The 18505-nt window shown below is 41.4% G+C and overlaps 3 protein-coding genes across 3 annotated transcripts; 1 reads left to right on the forward strand and 2 right to left on the reverse strand.

Annotated features, from left to right (window-relative positions):
* Positions 1-225: 225 nt before the first annotated feature.
* tpk2 (thiamin pyrophosphokinase 2) lies at positions 226-6341 on the reverse strand. Its single transcript, XM_083895608.1, has 8 exons — positions 6229-6341; positions 5682-5929; positions 4969-5032; positions 4417-4547; positions 2437-2555; positions 2092-2224; positions 745-841; positions 226-638 (listed from the first exon to the last, which is right to left on the reverse strand). Exons 1-8 carry the CDS (start codon positions 6296-6298, stop codon positions 592-594), a joined length of 909 nt encoding a protein of 302 aa, XP_083751734.1. The 5' UTR covers positions 6299-6341; the 3' UTR covers positions 226-591.
* A 300-nt stretch (positions 6342-6641) lies between these two features.
* gmeb2 (glucocorticoid modulatory element binding protein 2) lies at positions 6642-12646 on the forward strand. The gene is made up of 10 exons (XM_083895097.1): positions 6642-6886; positions 7371-7528; positions 7620-7705; positions 7801-7925; positions 8038-8141; positions 9219-9376; positions 9500-9568; positions 9670-9807; positions 10504-10626; positions 11481-12646. Exons 2-10 carry the CDS (start codon positions 7386-7388, stop codon positions 12086-12088), a joined length of 1554 nt encoding a protein of 517 aa, XP_083751223.1. The 5' UTR covers positions 6642-6886; positions 7371-7385; the 3' UTR covers positions 12089-12646.
* A 2320-nt stretch (positions 12647-14966) lies between these two features.
* Positions 14967-16828, reverse strand: pdyn (prodynorphin). Its single transcript, XM_083895678.1, has 3 exons — positions 16700-16828; positions 16306-16442; positions 14967-15746 (listed from the first exon to the last, which is right to left on the reverse strand). Exons 2-3 carry the CDS (start codon positions 16426-16428, stop codon positions 15189-15191), a joined length of 681 nt encoding a protein of 226 aa, XP_083751804.1. The 5' UTR covers positions 16429-16442; positions 16700-16828; the 3' UTR covers positions 14967-15188.
* Between the last annotated feature and the right edge of the window lie 1677 nt (positions 16829-18505).

The following is an 18505-nucleotide window of genomic DNA, read 5'->3' on the forward strand; positions in this document are numbered from 1 at the left end:
GGGTGTATTTTGTAGGCACTGAGCTGCCTTGGCGGAGGTCTGCGCTCTCCGAGTGCTTTTCTAGTTTTTTTTCTTTGTGATATGGTGCAAAGAACGCAGGAAATATTCACATTTAAGAAGCTGAAAAATCAGAAAACTTGTTTTACTTCCTTAAAAACGGAGTAATTTATATTATCTATAATATACAAATCCCTTAAAGAAGAAATAAGCAGGCGACAACACGACTCTTCTTATTAACTTTATTAACAACAACGTAGAGACTCTGCAATGCCGCCTCACAGCAACAAGGTCACCGGTTCGAATCCCTGCTTGACGTTCTCTCCGTACATGTGTGGACTCGTTTCTCAGGCTTCCTCCCGCAGTCCAAAAACATGCAGCCGTACAGTAAAATCACTAAAGCCACTCTGAATGGTCTGTAAGGTGTGACTGTGAGAGTGAATGGTTTCGTTTGTCTCTGTGTGTGTTTGCCCTGCACTGGCCTGGTGACCTGTCCTGGGTGTGACCAGCTGGGATCAACTCCAGCTTCCCCCCCGTGACCGTCATGTGTTTCTAGGTTACAACAAAAACAGTAGCATGGACGTGTGTCTCTCTCTATAACGCCTGATGGAGTCCTGCCACAAATTCCTGATAGCATGGCTCTGAAACGAAAAACACAAATATACATCAGAGGAAGATCAACTGTTTTAATAATAATGATAGTGATGATAATGCTGAGAACTCCTGATAGTAGAAATGTTGTCAAACCTGTGTCCGGCTCAATAAAGGAATGTCTAATGAGGAAGTCTAAGACGACCATGGCACAGTTGGGTTTGAAGTCATCGGTGGCCAGGAGTTCTTTCACCTGGAACCACGACGGACGGCGTGATCAGAAAACACTTACAAATAGATCAACAGAACAACAACAGAAATACCTACAATGTCATTAAATGCACACCACCGTTCAAAAGTTTGGGGTCACTTAGAAATGTCCTTGTTTTTTGAAGGGAAAAGCACTTTTTTGTTTCAATGACTATAACATCTATCCATAAAGCAAGTTGTCTCTGTGTGTCTGTGACGGGCATATCTCACTGACCGTTAGTCAGATCGCCCAAAGACTTTGGATATGGGTTGCCCGATGGTGTGCATCCTTGATTTTTTTTGGAGGAATTTTAATTTTCACTGATTTATCATGCAGCACTTTTGCTGATTTATCACACCACACCAGGCAGGCAGCGGCTCATCAGCAGCAGCTGCGCTGTCTGGAGCGGGGAGGTGGGAGTGAAGAGGCTGTCCTCACGGTGGGTGAGACATTTTCACACGGTTCATTGCAGAACATGGTGTTATACTGAAACGACATGGTGTCCATTCACCAATACGCAAGCACATATTTGTTTAGCATTAGCATGCTACTATTTTGCGGCTAACTTGGCAAACCTGTTTCTAAAGGTAAGCTAGCGAGGCTACGGTTAGCATTAGCGTAAGGACTAAGACAATACAAACACTGTGCAACCCCATTAGGCACAACGCAAATGTTTTCATTTTCTATTAGCATTAGCATAGCTAGCTGTCTTGTGACTTTCAGCCAGGCCAGTGTTCGTATTATGTTAGCCTTTACGTTCCTTATCATGCATTATCATAACTGAAAAATCTTCTTCAGTTCCCACTATAGGAATACATACTTCTGCACTGCACTAGTTAATTGAATCATAAATGCACTCTATACATTGTTAATGTGGTAAACGATTATTCTAGCTGTATAGAGGCCCATTTCCAGTGTTCTAATGGTACATTGTGTTTGCTAATGGCTTTAGGCTATTGGATGATTAGAAAACCCTTGATTCTTTGAATAAAATTTGGAATAAAAATCATTATTTCTAATCTTGTCAATGTCTTGTGACTATATTTTCTACTCACTTTACAACACTTTTGATGAATAAAAGTCTGACTTTTAATGTCATTTAAGAGTTTTTGAGAACACATTGAAGTACGATTGTGGAACATGAAATGAATTTAGTTTCCCCTCTGGGTTTCATTGATGGAAGCAGAAGAATCCCTCCGACTGTTGGATTCATTCACATATTGCCGCCGTCTCGTCTAAACTCGTACTATTACCTCATCAATGGGCAGGAGGTAGAAGTCTTGCACCTCTCCGTCGCCGATTCTGGGCTTGAAGTCGCGAGGGAGCTCCAAATCAAAGACAAACTGACACTCGGGGAAAACGCCCTCTTGGTCCTCGTAGGTGTAGCTGGAAAAGTGTCGTTGTGGAATCAATAAAACTTTTCCAAGAGGTCAAAGGTGAGTTGTTGGTTAAAAGATTGAGTACAAAGATTTTTTGGTGTTAATTATTCCATAATAAACCTTTCAAGCATCATGTAAATCAAGTCAATCTGACTTCTTAAGACTTCAGCACTTCTTCTGTTTCTGCTCACAGACAGAGAACATGTGACCAAAACTCACCTCACTGTGCCGACAGGACGAGCCTTCTCGCCGATGTCGGCGGGGATACACGCTTCCTCCTGACATTCTTTCACCATTGTGTGTTTGACGCCCACACCTGCAGACAAACCACCTGCTGCCTTTGAAAACACACACAACCAGAGTCGGACAGGAACGGAGTACATTTACTTGAGTACAGTACTTACAGAGGTGGAAAGTAACAAAATACATTTACTCAAGTTACTGTATCGAATACTTTTTTTTGTGAATTTTGTATTTTTTAAGTACAATTTAAAATCAGGATTTCGTATTTTGCTCGAGTACGTATTGACTCAAGTATTGTACTTTGTTACTTTATAAATCCTATCCGTTACTGAGTAAAAATAAAAATTCAGCACAATGAAGACCTACAGGGGGAAAATACACACCAGAACCAGACCAATGATGGTGTGATTAGCACCAGCACTGGCGCATGAACATAGAGGGCGTGGCCAAAAGTGATGTCATATCCTGTGTCGCTCCGGGCGTGTGAGCTCCAAAATAGTTTTGGATTTCTGACCTTGTCATATTTCTACTACCCTCACACTCCACGCAAAGTAACTAAGTAACTTTTACTTAAAGTACATTTCAAATGAACTACTTTAACTTCTACTTGAGTAATATTTCATCAAAGTATTGGTACTTTTACTTGAGTAGAATATTTTAGTACTTTTTCCACCTCTGAGTACTTAAGTACACTTTTGAGGGATCTGTACTTTACTCGAGCATCATTTTTGGGGAGTAGTCAAAGCAAATATTGTACTCTTTACTCCATTGGTTCTCAAAGTGCGGCCCAGGGGCCAATGGCGGCCCGCAGAAACATTTCCTGCGGCCCGCAATGAATTACAGTTGATAGTTTTAATCCAGGAGCTACTAAGCTTGTTAAATGTTTATTGGACATTACTGGATACAGACCAATAAGTGTAAACAAAAATACTGGGTATTTACCTGGTTTCTATAAGGTGAATTTTAGTGTATTATTGGGTTATAAGCTGGTAATAAGCAGGTAGCTACAGCCCCCAATTACTAGCTATTTACCCAGTAAATATATGGTAACAGAAATGTGTTACTTGGTATTAACCTGTAATTAGAAGGTAAGAACAATGGCCAAAATACTGGGTAATTACCCAGTAAATTAAAAAGCGTTATTATATTAATTCTTATTACTTAACGCTAAACTGTAGAACTGCAATCTGGTCATTAAAATTATTACAAATGGGATTTCTTTCTGTTTTTTTCCTTTGGCGGCCCTCAGTCCAATGTTGGGTTCCTAAATTGGCCCTCAGGTATCAAAACTTTGAGAACCCCTGCTTTACTCCAATACATTTCTATCCATAACCGTGAGTACACGTTACTTCTTCTATAAAAAAACAACTCCATGGTCAGATTGAGTTGAGAGACGAAACAATGGATAAAGACGCAGTAGGTCCATCGCAGGAATGTACCAACACTCCTGCCTACAAAAATTAATCTTCCAACTTGAGGAAACATGTCAAGGTGTGTACATTGAAATAAACTTCCTTACATTTCTAAGCGAGAGCGTTGCCATTGTGCTATTGCCTTGTGGGCAAGTGAGAAAGGTTAAATAAAGCAACATGATAAAAAAGAGGAAAATGACTTGATTTTTCTTTCAATTCCTTTTACATTTTTCAAGGTATTAACATTAACATTTTTCATAACTCCACGTAGGACGTTTCTATACGTAAATGTAAGCACTGTGGCAGTAGTAATACAAAATTTAGAAAATGTACTCTTGTACACAAGTACTTCAGTACTTTTACTTAAGTAGACATTTGACTGTACTTGAGTAAAATTTAGGAAGGGGTATCTGTACTTTTACTCACACATCGCCCTCCTTCATTCATTTTCCCTGAAATATTCCTCATAGACTACAGTTCAAAAGTTTGGGGTCACCCATAGAATTTGTGTTGGTGTTTTCCATCAGTTAACGTCGCCGCTCACCAAATTGTCCAGTAGTCCAGGGTACGTCTGCTTGGTGGGGGAGCGTCGTGCCAACCACATGCTGACTTCCCCGCTGTCGCTGACCGTGTAGCCGTTGATATGGGCTCCGTAGCGTTTCACTCCAAAAAGACCTGAAGTGCAGCGTCATCGTTAACTCATAGAGGAGTATATGGCAAGCCATTTTAACATTTAATAGCTAGACTGGATATGTATTACAGACATCTGTAATTCACTTCTTCCTCGTCAAAAAGAACATTTCAGATATCCACAATGGCATTCTGGATATCTGCAATAGCGAGTTCTTACTAGGAGAAACTCCCATTTCAGATATCTTCAATCCAATTGTTACTCGTCATAATAACATTTACGGTAATTGTAATGTAACCGCACTGAAGTGACGTCATTTCAATGACATTGTGGATAGGAAGAATTGAATTACAGATATCTGTACTACATATCCAGTCTAGATATGAAATGTTACAACAGCTTGCCACAGGAGTAATATAATATATTGAGAAAAAAACAAAACAATGGTCTGCCAAAAAAACTTACTTGTAGCCGCTCTTTCCATCCACATGAAGGGAGGATCAGAGAATCTTGGCATCACGCTGTATTTCTGAAAGATAACATTGAATATGCCACTCATAAATATGTCTGTAAAAGTGTTTTAATCTTTTAAATAAAACAAAAATGTATTAGTTTTGTCAGCTGGGTCTGGCACCAGGCTTTTACTCGTACATCAGTACATATAAAAGGGCTTATTCCAGGGCTATGAAGACAAAACACTTTATTTTAAAGCAATTATACTCTCATACAAACATACTTTTATATATGTCAGTGTGTGTGTGTACCTTTATTTGTTGACCATTTCCCATGCCATGCATAAACACTGACCTTGTCGTGACCAGTATTCCTCATGGAGACCAAAACCTGGTCTGAATGAGGCAGAACCTAATTTCTGGTGAAGTTTAGGGCTAAGATTTGAATTGTGGTTTAAGGTAACTGGTTAATGGTTAAAAGTCAGGATAACACTTTGGTTAGTCTGTCCAATTGAATGTCTTGAGTAGGCCGTGTGGACCAATTGTCAAGAAAACCTATTATGGCGACTTTTTGGGCTCGTCCACAACGACTTTAACAGGGGTTTTGAGGATTAAGACCTGGGCTTCGGGTTTATTGTAGTTCTATAAACACGTTGCCCCTAAAAATGGGGTTCAGACCTGGTTTTAGGGTTAGAATTGGGTTTAGAAGTAAGAGGTCTCACAGACCTCATCCCTCCATCCTCTGAGACAGCCCAGACACTCCTCCTCCTCCTGTCTCAAGGTCTGCAGGACAGCGTCCACAGCCTCAGACCTCCTCTCGTATGAATCCAGACTGGGACACAGGGACACAGCGCCACCGTGCGGCGGACTGAACACATCTGGATACCGTGCCAACAGTGGAGTCATGTGCGGCGGGATCCAGCCGACCTGCACTCCGTTGATCTCAAACCTGGAGCACGCAGTGCGGCAGGAATCTGTGGGGACAAAAATGTAACAATAGAAATGTTGTTCCTAGTCGGCGTTGTTCCGGGGAGCGTTTTAGAGAGAGTGTGACACCGAGGGTGAATAACGGAGGCTGGCTCGACCTGAATTTTCTGTGAAGGCTGAATGTGCTGAATAAAGTACAAAATTAAGCAAGAGAAGCTTAACTCGTCCATTCTGTATGGTTTAAGGAGTAAGAGAAACGGATGTGAATGAAACAACAAACTGTTACAAACGTAGTCCTGTCACTGTTTTTAACCACCGTCTCCACACAGCGACGCGGCGACTGTACCTGCCGAATAAAAGTTGTTCATGCGACGGAGCAGCTTCAGCACTTTGTCTGCCCAGGCAGAAGGACCCATTGTAAATGTCACTGAAATATTAAACTACTGCACATTACACACGAAAACCCTCCGTAAATAAATCCGTCTTCTTCTTCATCGTCTAAAAATGTTGTACACTGAAAGGTGCAATGCTGCCCTCCACCGGTAGGAGCGTTTTGTAGCTGCGTGAAGAAAATGTCAAAAACTGCCTTCAGTCAACATGATGATTATTCTCAATGTTCGTCTCCAAAAATATATATATGTATTTAAAATAGAAATACGTTCATAATAATACTACTTATAATAACAACACTCCAGGCCAGTAGGTGGCGGTAACATGGCAACAAGCGCCACACAAACCCTGAGTAGAAGAAGAACGATTTCAAAATAAAGGAGGAAAAACGCAAAGTTAGCGTATTTTAGATGAGATAAACGTTATTTCGTCCATTGTTATATTTATTTTACTCCTCAAACACGACACCGGAGGACTCTTAAATGCTCCGTAGCTCTCTACAGCTAGCTACGCTAACTAGCTAACGTTGGCTAGCAAACGCCATGCTATGCTAGCTTTACACCTAGTGTCGCATTTTTAACACTTTACAAGTTACGACTGAGCTCGTTTAGAAGGTAAGAATGAACGAATGCACGACAGTAGTTCAAACGGCGTGTTGTTTACGCCTCATGTGTTAGTTTCCCCTCTGCGCTAAATGAAGGCAAACCAAACCCCCATGCTAATTTCTCATACATTTACACTGCTCTGCTGTTTTGGCCTTTACCAAAACAGATATGTTTACATGTTTCAGTAGGAAAAGCACAGGTGTTAACTGAAAACACAATCGGCAGCTACGTTTAGTTCATACCAGTCAAGACTGAGTGACAGTGGGCAATCTGAGAATCTAAATGGAACCCAGCCATTATTCATTTGATCTATTTCACCTGTGCCTTTTTTTTTTTCCTGTTGTCATCTATCATTTGCTTTTCAATCTGTTTTTACAATGTTAAGCCACGTCCTGTAACTTAACATTACTACAGAAAACTAATTTAGGATCATTTTAATGTTATGTTATTGAATGTTATAACACATTCTTCTGTTATGCTATTTGTTTTGAAGGTCCAGCTGTCCGCCATGTCTTCATCCGAGGTCCACATGCAGGATATAAATGAGGTCGTGATTGTCACTATCCCCGACGGTGTGAGCGAGGAGCTTCCGTCTGTGGTGGAGGAGGACAAAGCAGTGTTGGTGACTGCAGATCTGACGTCTGAAACAGGGTAAAGGGTTCATATATACTGCACAGTCACTGCATATGAACACTGGACACAATGCTCAATTACAGACAAGAAATCACCACTGGTTTTTCAGGGAGGACGTCCTCAGAGTAGCAGCAGTGGAGGCAGAAGCTGATGCCAGTGGATCAGATTCACTGTCAAAGGAAGAGGCAGTCATTGGTAATGTGGCCTGCAGGTCTTTGTGAACTGTGCCAAATGATAGATGGTGCAATAGATCGGGATTGGGTGATAGGATCTGTTTGTGTACTCTGCAGTGAAGTTAACTGAGGAGGTGGACGTGGAGGCCGATGTCTTCTACCCCATCACCTGTGGAGACGCCAAAGCCACGCTGGTCTGGAAGAAGTTTGTTTGTCCTGGGATTAATGTGAAATGTGTTCAGGTAAAACCAGAACCTTTTTTTTTAATCTCATCAGTCAACATGTCACAAAGGGGTAGAGTTAAGGATTAAGTGGATCGACGACTCAAAACTGTTCTTCTTTTCCTCTGTTTAGTTCAACGAGCAGCTCATCAGCCCCAAGGAGTTTGTGTGTTTAGCAGGAAAATCCACTCTGAAGGACTGGAAGAGAGCGATCCGCCTCAACGGCACCATGCTCAGGTATGGAATCATACAAAAAATATATATTATATACATACATATACATATACAACCCTATGAGTGATTTCAAAATGTAAAAAGACTCCTCTAACTAAGTAAATATGAGCCATTAGTTGGCCCAACTACTGCTTTGTGTTGAGCATATGGTGGTTATAGTGTTGGCTGCTGTGGCCAGAAATGCTACCATGTTAATGTTTAAAATCAGTCCATATTGTCATTATTTCGGAAAAAATATAACATTTTTGAAGAAAAATTGGACAAAAGTTGAAACATTCCAATACTCAATTCTTTTAATGCAAAAGTTGAAACATTACATTTTTTTGGGGAAAAAAATTGGACAAAGGTTTAAACAATAACATTTTGAAAGAAATCGGACAAAAGTTGAAATGTAAAATTTTTTGAAGAAAAAAATTGAACAAAAGTTGAAACATTAAACTTGCGGGAAAAAAAATGACAAGAGATGAAACGTTACATTTTTGAGAAAAAAGACAAACGTTGAAACATTATTATTTTTATTTTTGTTTTAAAAAAGTTGAAACAATCATTGTTTTGGAAAAAAAATTGACAAAAGTTGAAACATTACATATATATATATTTTTTACAAAAGTTGAAGTGTTAAATTTTTGAAAAAAAAAAAAGAACAAAAGTTGAAACATTACATTTTTTGGAAGATGAATGGTGTTTATATGAATGGTGTTTATATTGTGTGAGGTTTATCGGGGATTAAAGACAAAGGCAAACTAAAAATAAACAGGATTCACCCAAATTAACCCAGATTAATCCAAATACATATAACTTTTCTATTTTGTTCTGAGTTTTATTTTGAGTCATTGTGTCATTCATTTTACTGATTATTTATGACTTTCAAATATGTCTTAAATATTGAGAGTATATCATATATCAGCTTCTGTTCGCTGCTATAACAGTGCAGTGAAAGTCTAGTTTTGTGACAGGTGGATGTGCAGTGAACAAATGTGCCTCAGGGTGGCACTGTTCCATCACACATATTTGTTTAGATAAACATGAGCAGATGTTCAAAAACGCCTGATCAGAATGTATTATGTCGCCCCCCCACAGGAAGATCATGGACTCGGGTGAGCTGGACTTCTACCAGCACGCCAAGGTCTGCTCCAACACCTGCCGCAGCACCAAGATCGACCTGGTGGGAACTAAAGTGTCCGTCAGCAGCGACCAGTCCACTGACCTCATCCCCGTCACTCCCTCATCGGCCGAGTGTAAGTGCCACAGCTTCAGCCTTCCCACCAGTTCAGGACTCTTTTTCCCCCTCTTTTTTCCCCTTCAAAAATAGTATTTTTGAAATAGGTGAGTCCACTCACTGTTTCCTGTGTGTGTTGCAGTGAACGGAGCAGCAGCCACGTTCCCTGAGGCGTCAGAGGAGACGTCGGAGTGGGTCACAGCCATCGCAGGTGAGCAGCGAAGCAAACCACACATTCACCGTCATGTGGAGTGATTGTTCCGAGGTGTCATACTCTTTGTTGTTGTTGTTGTTGTTGTTTTTCTTTCTTAGAGGACTCTGTGGTTTTCTGGCATTCAGTGAAGGAGGCGGGGCTGCTGGAGGAGGTGGTAGAGGACTTCCAGAAGGAGCTTCAGGAGGTGCTGAATGGGCTTCAGGAGAGAGTGTGTAACCCACCACTACAGGTCAAAGGTCAGGCCAGCTGAAGTCACACAACTCTGCTTCAATATGCCTCCCTAAAGGGACATTTGTGTGGTTTTATAAACCAGTCATTCTCCTGCACCAAAGGATTAAACTAAGGATTTCAAACACTGAAATCACACATTTTAACTTCCTGATGGAGGCAGTCCTCATAGGAATTTGCTGTGGTTTACAAAGTAACTTCAGTTTCCTGATGTCAAGAAAAGTGGACAAATATATTTTTTACACTTAAAGCAGACATGGAATGTATTTGGTGACCCTTTTATGAGGTGGTTAAAATCAGTTTTTCCTTGTATCCGTGCCATGTTTTCATTGAAACTGAACAATTCAAGGTTAACTCTTTTGTTAATTTGTCATACAACCACGCTTCAAAATAGTAATAGAATAATAATAACTTTATTTGTATAGCACCTTTAAAAATAACAGTTGCTTATACAATGATAAATAAAATGATAAAAAGACAGCATCACATAAAGGCCGGTCTATAAAAATAAGTTCTAATAAGTAATTTAAAAAATACTGAACTATCCATTTCAGTGATGGACGTTCATTTCACAGTAAAAAAAAATAATAAGAAAATGTTAAAACACAGCAGATTTTCCATGTCAGGAAATAATTCTTATTGACACACATATTACAAAAACAGTGACTCAGCAATTTCACTTTTCCGTATTTGTTTCTTTTCAGACGCCGTTCTTCTCAACAACATCGTGCAGAACTTTGGGATGTTGGACCTGGTGAAGAAGGTTCTGGCCAGTCATAAGAGCCAGATGGACCGTTACAGAGAGCAGTACTCTCGCAGCCTCGTTGGTCAGTCTGTCACTGTCAGGATACAAGAGTCGTGAGGGTTATTTTGTCACTTAGAAATGGGACACCCCTTAAATGCAGATACGTCTTCAGACTGTAGGGGGCAGAATAACGCGAAAGCTGCGTCCAGTCTGTCGACTCCAAAAAAGAAGAAGAAGAAGAAGCCATTTACGTCAGGATTATTTATTACGATCAGTTTGTCAGTCAAGTTATTAGGTTGTCAGTTAGTTATAAGATGATACTCATACAAATACCACAACCACGGACATATTCAGCTGACAGTTACCACACACCACGACTTATTGAAAAGTAAACCATAGCAAATGATCGCTTGTCCGCACCGGCCGGCTATTGACAAAAGATCGTAAAATAAAAATGTTACGCAACAATGACGTCAGTAATCCATAATATGGGCCTAAACTAAGATAATACAATGGTTTTCATCATTTTTATATCTCTATTAACAAAGAAAATACTTAATTTGTAGCGTACTCGTTGCTTTCGGCGCCATCTTTGTTATGTCAAAACACGCAATGCATTCTGGGTAGCCCTTGTTCCCAAGGGTGGTCTCGGAAACTCTCAATATTGAGGGCGATACAGCCCCTAAACTTGCCCCTCAACTTAATTTTTCTGAGAATCGGGACAGCACTTGCACTAGAGGGAGCGCACATTTTTGAGATTGAGGATTAATTGAATTGAATTGGAATTCACCCAAACACTGATTTTTTTTTTTTAACATTTTCTGACATTTTATAGACTAAACGATTATTAAAAAATCGTTAGTCGCAGCTCTACAAATAACAGTTATTTGTTGGTAGTTTGAATGACTTCGTCGTTTGCTTTGTCGCCCTCTACAGCCCTGGAGCAGCAGTGCGACGAGCACAGGAAGCGAGCCAAAGAGCTGAAGAGCAAGTCCCAGCACCTCAACAACGTCCTGATGACCCTCGCCCCGGTCCCTGCGCTGTCCCCGCCCAAGCGTCCGCGGTTGACCCGCGCCATCTCCAGCCCGGCCAAGGTCAGCGCCGCTCCGACCCAGATCACGCTGCCTCTCAACCAGCTGACCAGCCTGCCGCTGGGCAAAGTCCTGACCATGGCAGGAGCTCCGGCCAGCACCAACCTGGGGGGCTTCACCCTCCTGACCTCCACGCTCTCTGGATCGGAGCTGATCGCCGACTCCTCCAACTTGACCGTGCTGTCCGCGGCGGCGGGTCAGGAGGGCGCGGCCGGTGGCGGCAGCTTCGTCAAAGTGGTCGGACCGCAGTTCCAGCTGGTGACGCTGCCGGCCTCGCTCCAGAGCCTGGCGTCCGCGCTGGGCACCGGCATCCAGCAGCAGGTGGACGGCATCAGCCTGATGGAAGCCACGGCGACCATCAGCGAGGACGCTCAGGCCGACGACGGCGGCGACGACTGTCACGCAGAGCAGGTCAAAGAGGACGATAAGGAGCAGTCGATGGAGCAGCAGTGAAACATCGTGTGCACTAAACCTCACAGAATTACACTAGCATTCAAAAGTTTGGGCTCACCTCTACAATTATCTTTGCATTTTCCATTAAAAGTCACACTTTTATTCATCAAGAGTTGCAAAATGAATAGAAAATATAGTCAAGACATTGACAAGATTAGAAATAATGATTTTTATTCAAAACAATCATTTTGCCCTTTCGTCAAAGAACCAGCAAAACTGTTGCACAAGGGTTTTCAAGGGTTTTCTAATCATCCAATAGTCTTCTAACGCCGTTAGCAAACACAATGTACCATTAACACTGGAAATGGGCCTCTATACACCTATGTACATATTCCATTAAAAACCAGACGTTTGCAGCTAGAATAGTCGTTTACCACATTAACAATGTATAGAGTGTATTTATGATCAATTTAATGTTATATTCATTGAAGAAAAAAGTGCTTTTCCTTCAACAATAAGGACATTTCTAAGTGAGCCCAAACTTGAACGGCAGTGTACGTCCATGCAGTCGTCTTTTAGCTGTCCTTCAAATTTCAACAAGCAAAAGTTCCAGTTAGAGCGACCCCTGGTGTCGGCAGGGTGTAACTGTAAAGTGATTCTCCTGTAAATATGGATTTGTACCTAAAGTTGTGTGTTATTTTGTTCCATGTCGAGTGTAAAGAGGAGCATTCAGGCTAATAAATGCTCAGTTTTTGAAAGCAGTCTGTGTGTATTATGTGTAGATCAACACAATCTTAAGCAGGGATTAAAAATGAGGCTTTTAAAAAATATTTTGGTCTCAATTAACTATATTAATCGGTTTGAAGCTTTTTTATGATAAAAAAAAAAAAGATTGTTTTAGCCTCTTAGCTAATATGTTGAGCTAAGTTTCTTAGCTGATCGATGAGTCGTTCACCCTACAAAGCGACCACAAGATGGCGCAACAATGTTAATTTTCAGTGTCTGTGTGTCTGTGTGTGTTCGTCACCTTTTTAGGACCTTTTTTCTGGCCTTTCTAAACACTGACCCTGTCAGGACCTGTCAGTCATGCAAACATGTGGTCCTAATGAGGCTGAAGGACCTCATTTCTGAGGAATTGTGGTTAGATTAAATTTAGGATTAGACGTTAACTGGTTATGGATTAGGTCAGAGATGATTTTTTTTTTTAGGCCGCCCACATGAATGGAAGTCAATGCAATGTGTCCTGAGAAGAATATCTGCACAAACCTGTGTGTGTGTGTGTGTGTGTGTGTGTATGTACCACACCAAGTTTAATCTCAGAGACAAAAGCATAATTTCAGCCTACATGTGACGCTTTAATCATTGTTATATACTGTATCATGTCCACGTTGTTATAAACAGTTTCTCTCCATCTGTGTTGATAGCGCCATGTTATTCTTTTTTTCTCGCGTGTGTGTGTGTGTGTGTGTGTGTGTGTGTGTGTGTGTGTTTACTGTTACATCTCAAACTGCCATCTCCAGTCTCACACATGCTTTTCACACCACCGCCCTCTACACCTCCTGATGGGAGTCTGCAATACTTACGAACTCAGGAATGTTGATATATATGATTTGTTTGTTGTTGTTGTTGTTGTTGTTTTTTTGACATTTAAACATTTAAAATATTTGCATTTCTGCACAGAATGTGTCGTGTTCATGTAAAATAGTGAGAATCCAGGCTCTGGATTTGACTGAAATGACCAGAGAAATTGTCATAATGTTAAAAGCAGTTGTATTTATTCCATAATAAGATAACATAATTTATAAAATGGACATATTTATATATACATTATCATTACTAAAATTGTATTTGTACCTTTTATACTTTCTTTGTTATTGTCTTTTATTGACATCAGTCTGAATATTTAAAATTAGATTCATATTTGACATTTGACCTTAAAATCACAAACAAATTAAGCCTAGCTAAGCTAATTCATGTTAATTGTGTTGTGGAATAAAACGGTGTACATTTCACAGTAAACATATGATATATTCCCTTGGTAATTTACATATTAAGACAAGTGGCTATGCTTTTTCAAACATCAATCCTCCTCCTCATCTCCAATGGTCATGTTTATGTCTCATGTCACTATTACATGGACGTATTTTAAATCAAGTGTTAAAGTTATCGATCGATCAGGTGGATTCATTCACGCAGGGATCAATACTGAGTCAATGCTTTTAATCTCGCCGTCTTTATTCTGCAGCTTTGAGTCGCAGGAGTTTCCTCTCTGCGTTGTCATGTAAGCGCGTGCATCATCAAACCGCTGCTGTTGACTTAAATAATACAAATATTAAATAAATACAGCTAAGATAAGCTTTTATGACATCTAACTGTTCGTATACCGTGTGTAAATGTAAAATGTGATGTGCCACACTCAATATAGAATTGGTTTTATGCAAAAAAAAAAATGTCTCTTCATCACAATAAAAGAAAAATAGGGTCAAAGTTGGAGATATTGATAATTATCACATTTAATTGTGTGTCCTGAAAGACAGAAAACAAACAAAACAAACATGTTCTGTATTTATATATTTGTTTACAGCTGTCACAGAACATTATATTTTGATATATATATATATATATTGACTTATTGTACAGCGACTGTAGCTGTAATTTATGAGGCTATAATGATTTTCTTGCCTCTCAAGTGCAACATCCTCCATGAAAAATCATTTCCACTCTTTACTCTGTCAATAAGATGTACATATGTTTCTATAGATCACGTTAATATTTATATTTCTTATATATATATATACATATATAATATTATATTTTATAATAATATGATAGTACCTCTTCATTTAGTCCAGGACGTGTTGACATTGTTTTCCCCCCAAAACTGACTTGACCTTTGACCTGTCGTGACCCTGACAATAACCTGCTGTCACCATGTTGATCATTTTTATTAAACAAGCATCCTTTATTGAAAGAGACTACGACGCCAATAACATACAGATGATGATGATGATGATGATGATGATGATGATGAAGAGGAAGAGTTGTTACACTGGGGTGCAGCAGGCGCGCGCACGTGACGTGGATAAGACGGTTTATAAGATCTGTGGGGGTAAACGCGCAACAACTTTCCTCCTCCTCCTCCTCCTCGTGTGAAGTCCATCTAAAGGCTCCGCTCGTCGGACGCGTAAAACGGCTCCTCCACTGAGCGCACGGAGATTTTGAAGTGGCGCCGCAGAAAACCTCCGTACCGCTTGTCCCACTTCAGGTTGTTCAACTTCGGCCGGATCCTCCTCATGAAGCCTCCGTAGCGCTTCTGCAGCTCCTCCGGCTCCTCGCCCTGCTGCTCCGCAGAGCCGCTACTCCTCCTCGACTTGGGGCCGAATTTGCGTAAAAAGCCGCCGTAGCGTTTCGTGTAAGTGCGCGCGTCCGCGTCGCGCTCCTCCAGCATCTTCAACAAGTCCCCGTACTTCTTGGGCAGCGCCGCCGCGGACTTGGCCACGACGTAGTTGTCGCGCCACGGGAGCGAGGCGAAGATTTTGTTCTTGTTCTTGTCCTTGTCGAGCCTCTTGATGAAGCCGCCGTAGCGTTTGACCAGCTCCGCCTGCGCCTGCTGACTCTCCTCCTCCTCCGCCGCTTCATCCTGGCTGTAGTCCGCCTCCTGACCCGGAGGCTCCGGGACGCAGCTCCGCAGCTGCTCCTCACACTCCGCGCTGCACGACTGCACCGGGACAAGGGGGGGAGATAGTGTGAGATAAGACGATAAAGATCAGAATAAAACCAGATAAGATAAGATAATAACCCATTTTGTTAAGTTTTATAATGACACACCCTTCATTTATGATATTGTTCTATGCTCTATTTCAATTCAAATGTTACCATCCTTTAAATATATTAAGGAAAAAACTCATGTATGGAAACTCACATTAGTGATTTTGGAGGTTTTTGGACATCTTATTTTTTTTTAATGGGCACACAGACACACGCAGGACAGTCATAATGCACCCTCCATTCCCCTTGTCTTAACCTCAACCATCACAACTAGCTATCTTAACCCATAAACAGCCATTTTAAGGTGTGACAGAACACCTGAAAACTTCGGACTCACATTGACTTCATTAATGCCCAACCTTAACCTTTAACCTAAACAGTTCAAATCTTAAGCCCCCAAATTCCTCCAAAATGAGGTTCTGGAGCAGGTTCTGGTCTCCATGAGGACAGAACATGTCTTCACACACACACACACACACACAGAGACAGAGACAAAGTAAAGTTCTCACCAGGCTGCTGAAGGCGTCGGGACTGAGCAGTTGCTGCTGCGCGCATTGCTGACACTGTGAGGAACAGTCTGAGTGGATGGAGGGCGGCAAGCTCAGGATCAGCACCAGGACATACCACTCCATTCTTCACCTGGTCCCTGACACACACACACAGACAGATAAGAGAGAGAGAGTTTATCTCCAGAGAATCATGAAAAATCTACATGTTTTTATGTCCTCAAGAAAACAACCTATCACTACATTTACTTTTGATCTGTTTAAATACAGATACATAATAGTGCCGTGCGTAATTACGCACTGGTGCCAAATGCTTCAGCCACCGCCTCTCACTGCCATCTGAACAGAGAAACATTAAAATATGATCTTAAGAGACAGTAAAGTGCAGAGTCACTACCTCAGGAGTTGGTTAGTTACTTCCAGCCGCGTTAGGACTCGCAGAGGCGCATCTACCTTCGACTGGAAGCTCACTGTCGGGCGGCTCTGTGCTGCGCTCTCCTGCGCGGCTCGGCGCGCTTCTTTTTATCGCCGCAGACTTGGCCGTGTCACCGTGAGCGGACCAATGGGAGGGAAACAAAGTGCGTAAATAATGGAACCGCCCCCCCCCCCCACCCTCCTACCCGCCCCAGGAGCTTTAACGACACCCACACGGAGAAGGTATAGGAGAAGCATCATAGATCATCATCATCATCATCATCATCATCATCATCATCATCAGTCCATCTCTGGTGGAATCAAAACCCTGAGCTGTTTCATCACAAGACGAAGAGTTGGTTTTATGGTCTGTATTTATGATACACTCTTATAAATAAAAGTGCTAGTTAGAACCATATATGGTTCTACGGCTTGTCCTCATAGGAGAACACTTTTTGGCTCCAGGTAGAACCTTTTTATAAAGGCTCCACCTGGAACCCTTTTGGAGGGTTCCACCAAGAACCCCTTCAAAACCACTTATTCAGGAAAGGGTTTTTAAAGGGTTCTCTGGATCAAAATGGTTCTTACTGGAACCATTAGTGTTACCAAGAACCCTTGAAAAACCCTTTGTTCAGGAAAGGGTTTTTCAGAAGCATATTGTTCCAGGTAGAACCTCAGCCCTGGTAGAAGAACCCTTTTGGAACCCTTAATTCTAAGAGTGTATAGAGCTTTTCTCGTCTTGATGAAGCTGCTTTACAACTACAGTTTTCACCCATTCATTCCCACGCTGCAACATGGGGTGAAGCGTCTTTGCTCAAGGACACAGATAGACGTTCAGAGCCAGGAATCGAACCCACAACCTTCCAGCTGAACGACAACGGCTTCTACATTTCGTATCAGAAAATTATACTTCTGATACTGAAGTACAGTAAATCTCGTAAACTTTAAGAGTTTTACCGCAACCTGCAAGATCCTTCACTCACTATGTAATGGTGCAATTCTCCCGATTCAACATCTCCACAGCTTGTTTGTATAGACACGTTACGGATATCAGCGCTGCTGAGGCGGCCTGACCTCAAACTGTTACATATACTGTGTATGTACTGTATATTTATACACACAATTGCACAATTTAGGTTAGGGAATTGTTTGGCACTTGTTTACAGCTGCTATGCAGTGTACAAATGCAAGAGCAACGGTCCCAGAACGGAACCCTGTGTACCACAGGGTTCCGTTTTGTAAGTTTTTACAGCAAACAGGTAATAATCGTGGGTTTCAAGCTTAGCTAAAAATAGCAGTGCGTCTGCACATAATTCTATTTCTTCTTTAATGTAACAACATGCAAGAGCGTTTATATCATCAACATCTTCAGGGTATTTTTCCAGCACCGCTGAGTGTAAGTGCGCGGCTGAAGAGCCTCTGAGAGTCTGTGTAGCAGCTGCCGTTTCCTTATATGCTTCACATAATAGACGGAAGATTCAAGAGCACAACACGGCATACGGAGGGTCGAGGCAAAAAATCGATTTGCCAAGTCCTGCGAGAGGGTCAATGCACACAGGCAGTCAATCAAAAAACGGCAAAGTGACGAGAGGCAATGTCCGCAAATTAATACTTGGCAAGAACCCGAGGTTCAGTCCACACGTGGGCAGGTATTTGTGGAAACATGGCTTTTTCTGTGTGTTTTGACCGTTTTATAAACAAGCAAAGAGTGACTTATCGGAACACTCGGTACATTTACATGCACAGTTTAATCCAGCTAAGGCCGTAGTCTGACTAAGAGAGGCAATTG

This window comes from Microchirus variegatus (assembly GCF_963457635.1).
Source record: "Microchirus variegatus genome assembly, chromosome: 9".
Taxonomy (NCBI): domain Eukaryota; kingdom Metazoa; phylum Chordata; class Actinopteri; order Pleuronectiformes; family Soleidae; genus Microchirus; species Microchirus variegatus.

Excerpts from the sequence above, each read along its gene's own strand:
- tpk2 (XM_083895608.1), bottom strand. The coding sequence starts at position 6,298 with ATGGGTCCTTCTGCCTGGGCAGACAAAGTGCTGAAGCTGCTCCGTCGC. Across the intron at positions 2,556-4,416 it reads CTGGACTACTGGACAATTTG|GCAGCAGGTGGTTTGTCTGC; the intron begins GTGAGCGGCGAC and ends GTGTTTTCAAAG. Across the intron at positions 842-2,091 it reads ACCTCCTGCCCATTGATGAG|GTGAAAGAACTCCTGGCCAC; the intron begins GTAATAGTACGA and ends TCGTGGTTCCAG.
- gmeb2 (XM_083895097.1), top strand. The coding sequence starts at position 7,386 with ATGTCTTCATCCGAGGTCCACATGCAGGATATAAATGAGGTCGTGATT. Across the intron at positions 7,529-7,619 it reads GATCTGACGTCTGAAACAGG|GGAGGACGTCCTCAGAGTAG; the intron begins GTAAAGGGTTCA and ends CTGGTTTTTCAG. Across the intron at positions 8,142-9,218 it reads CTCAACGGCACCATGCTCAG|GAAGATCATGGACTCGGGTG; the intron begins GTATGGAATCAT and ends GCCCCCCCACAG.
- pdyn (XM_083895678.1), bottom strand. The coding sequence starts at position 16,428 with ATGGAGTGGTATGTCCTGGTGCTGATCCTGAGCTTGCCGCCCTCCATC. Across the intron at positions 15,747-16,305 it reads CCGACGCCTTCAGCAGCCTG|TCGTGCAGCGCGGAGTGTGA; the intron begins GTGAGAACTTTA and ends GTCCCGGTGCAG.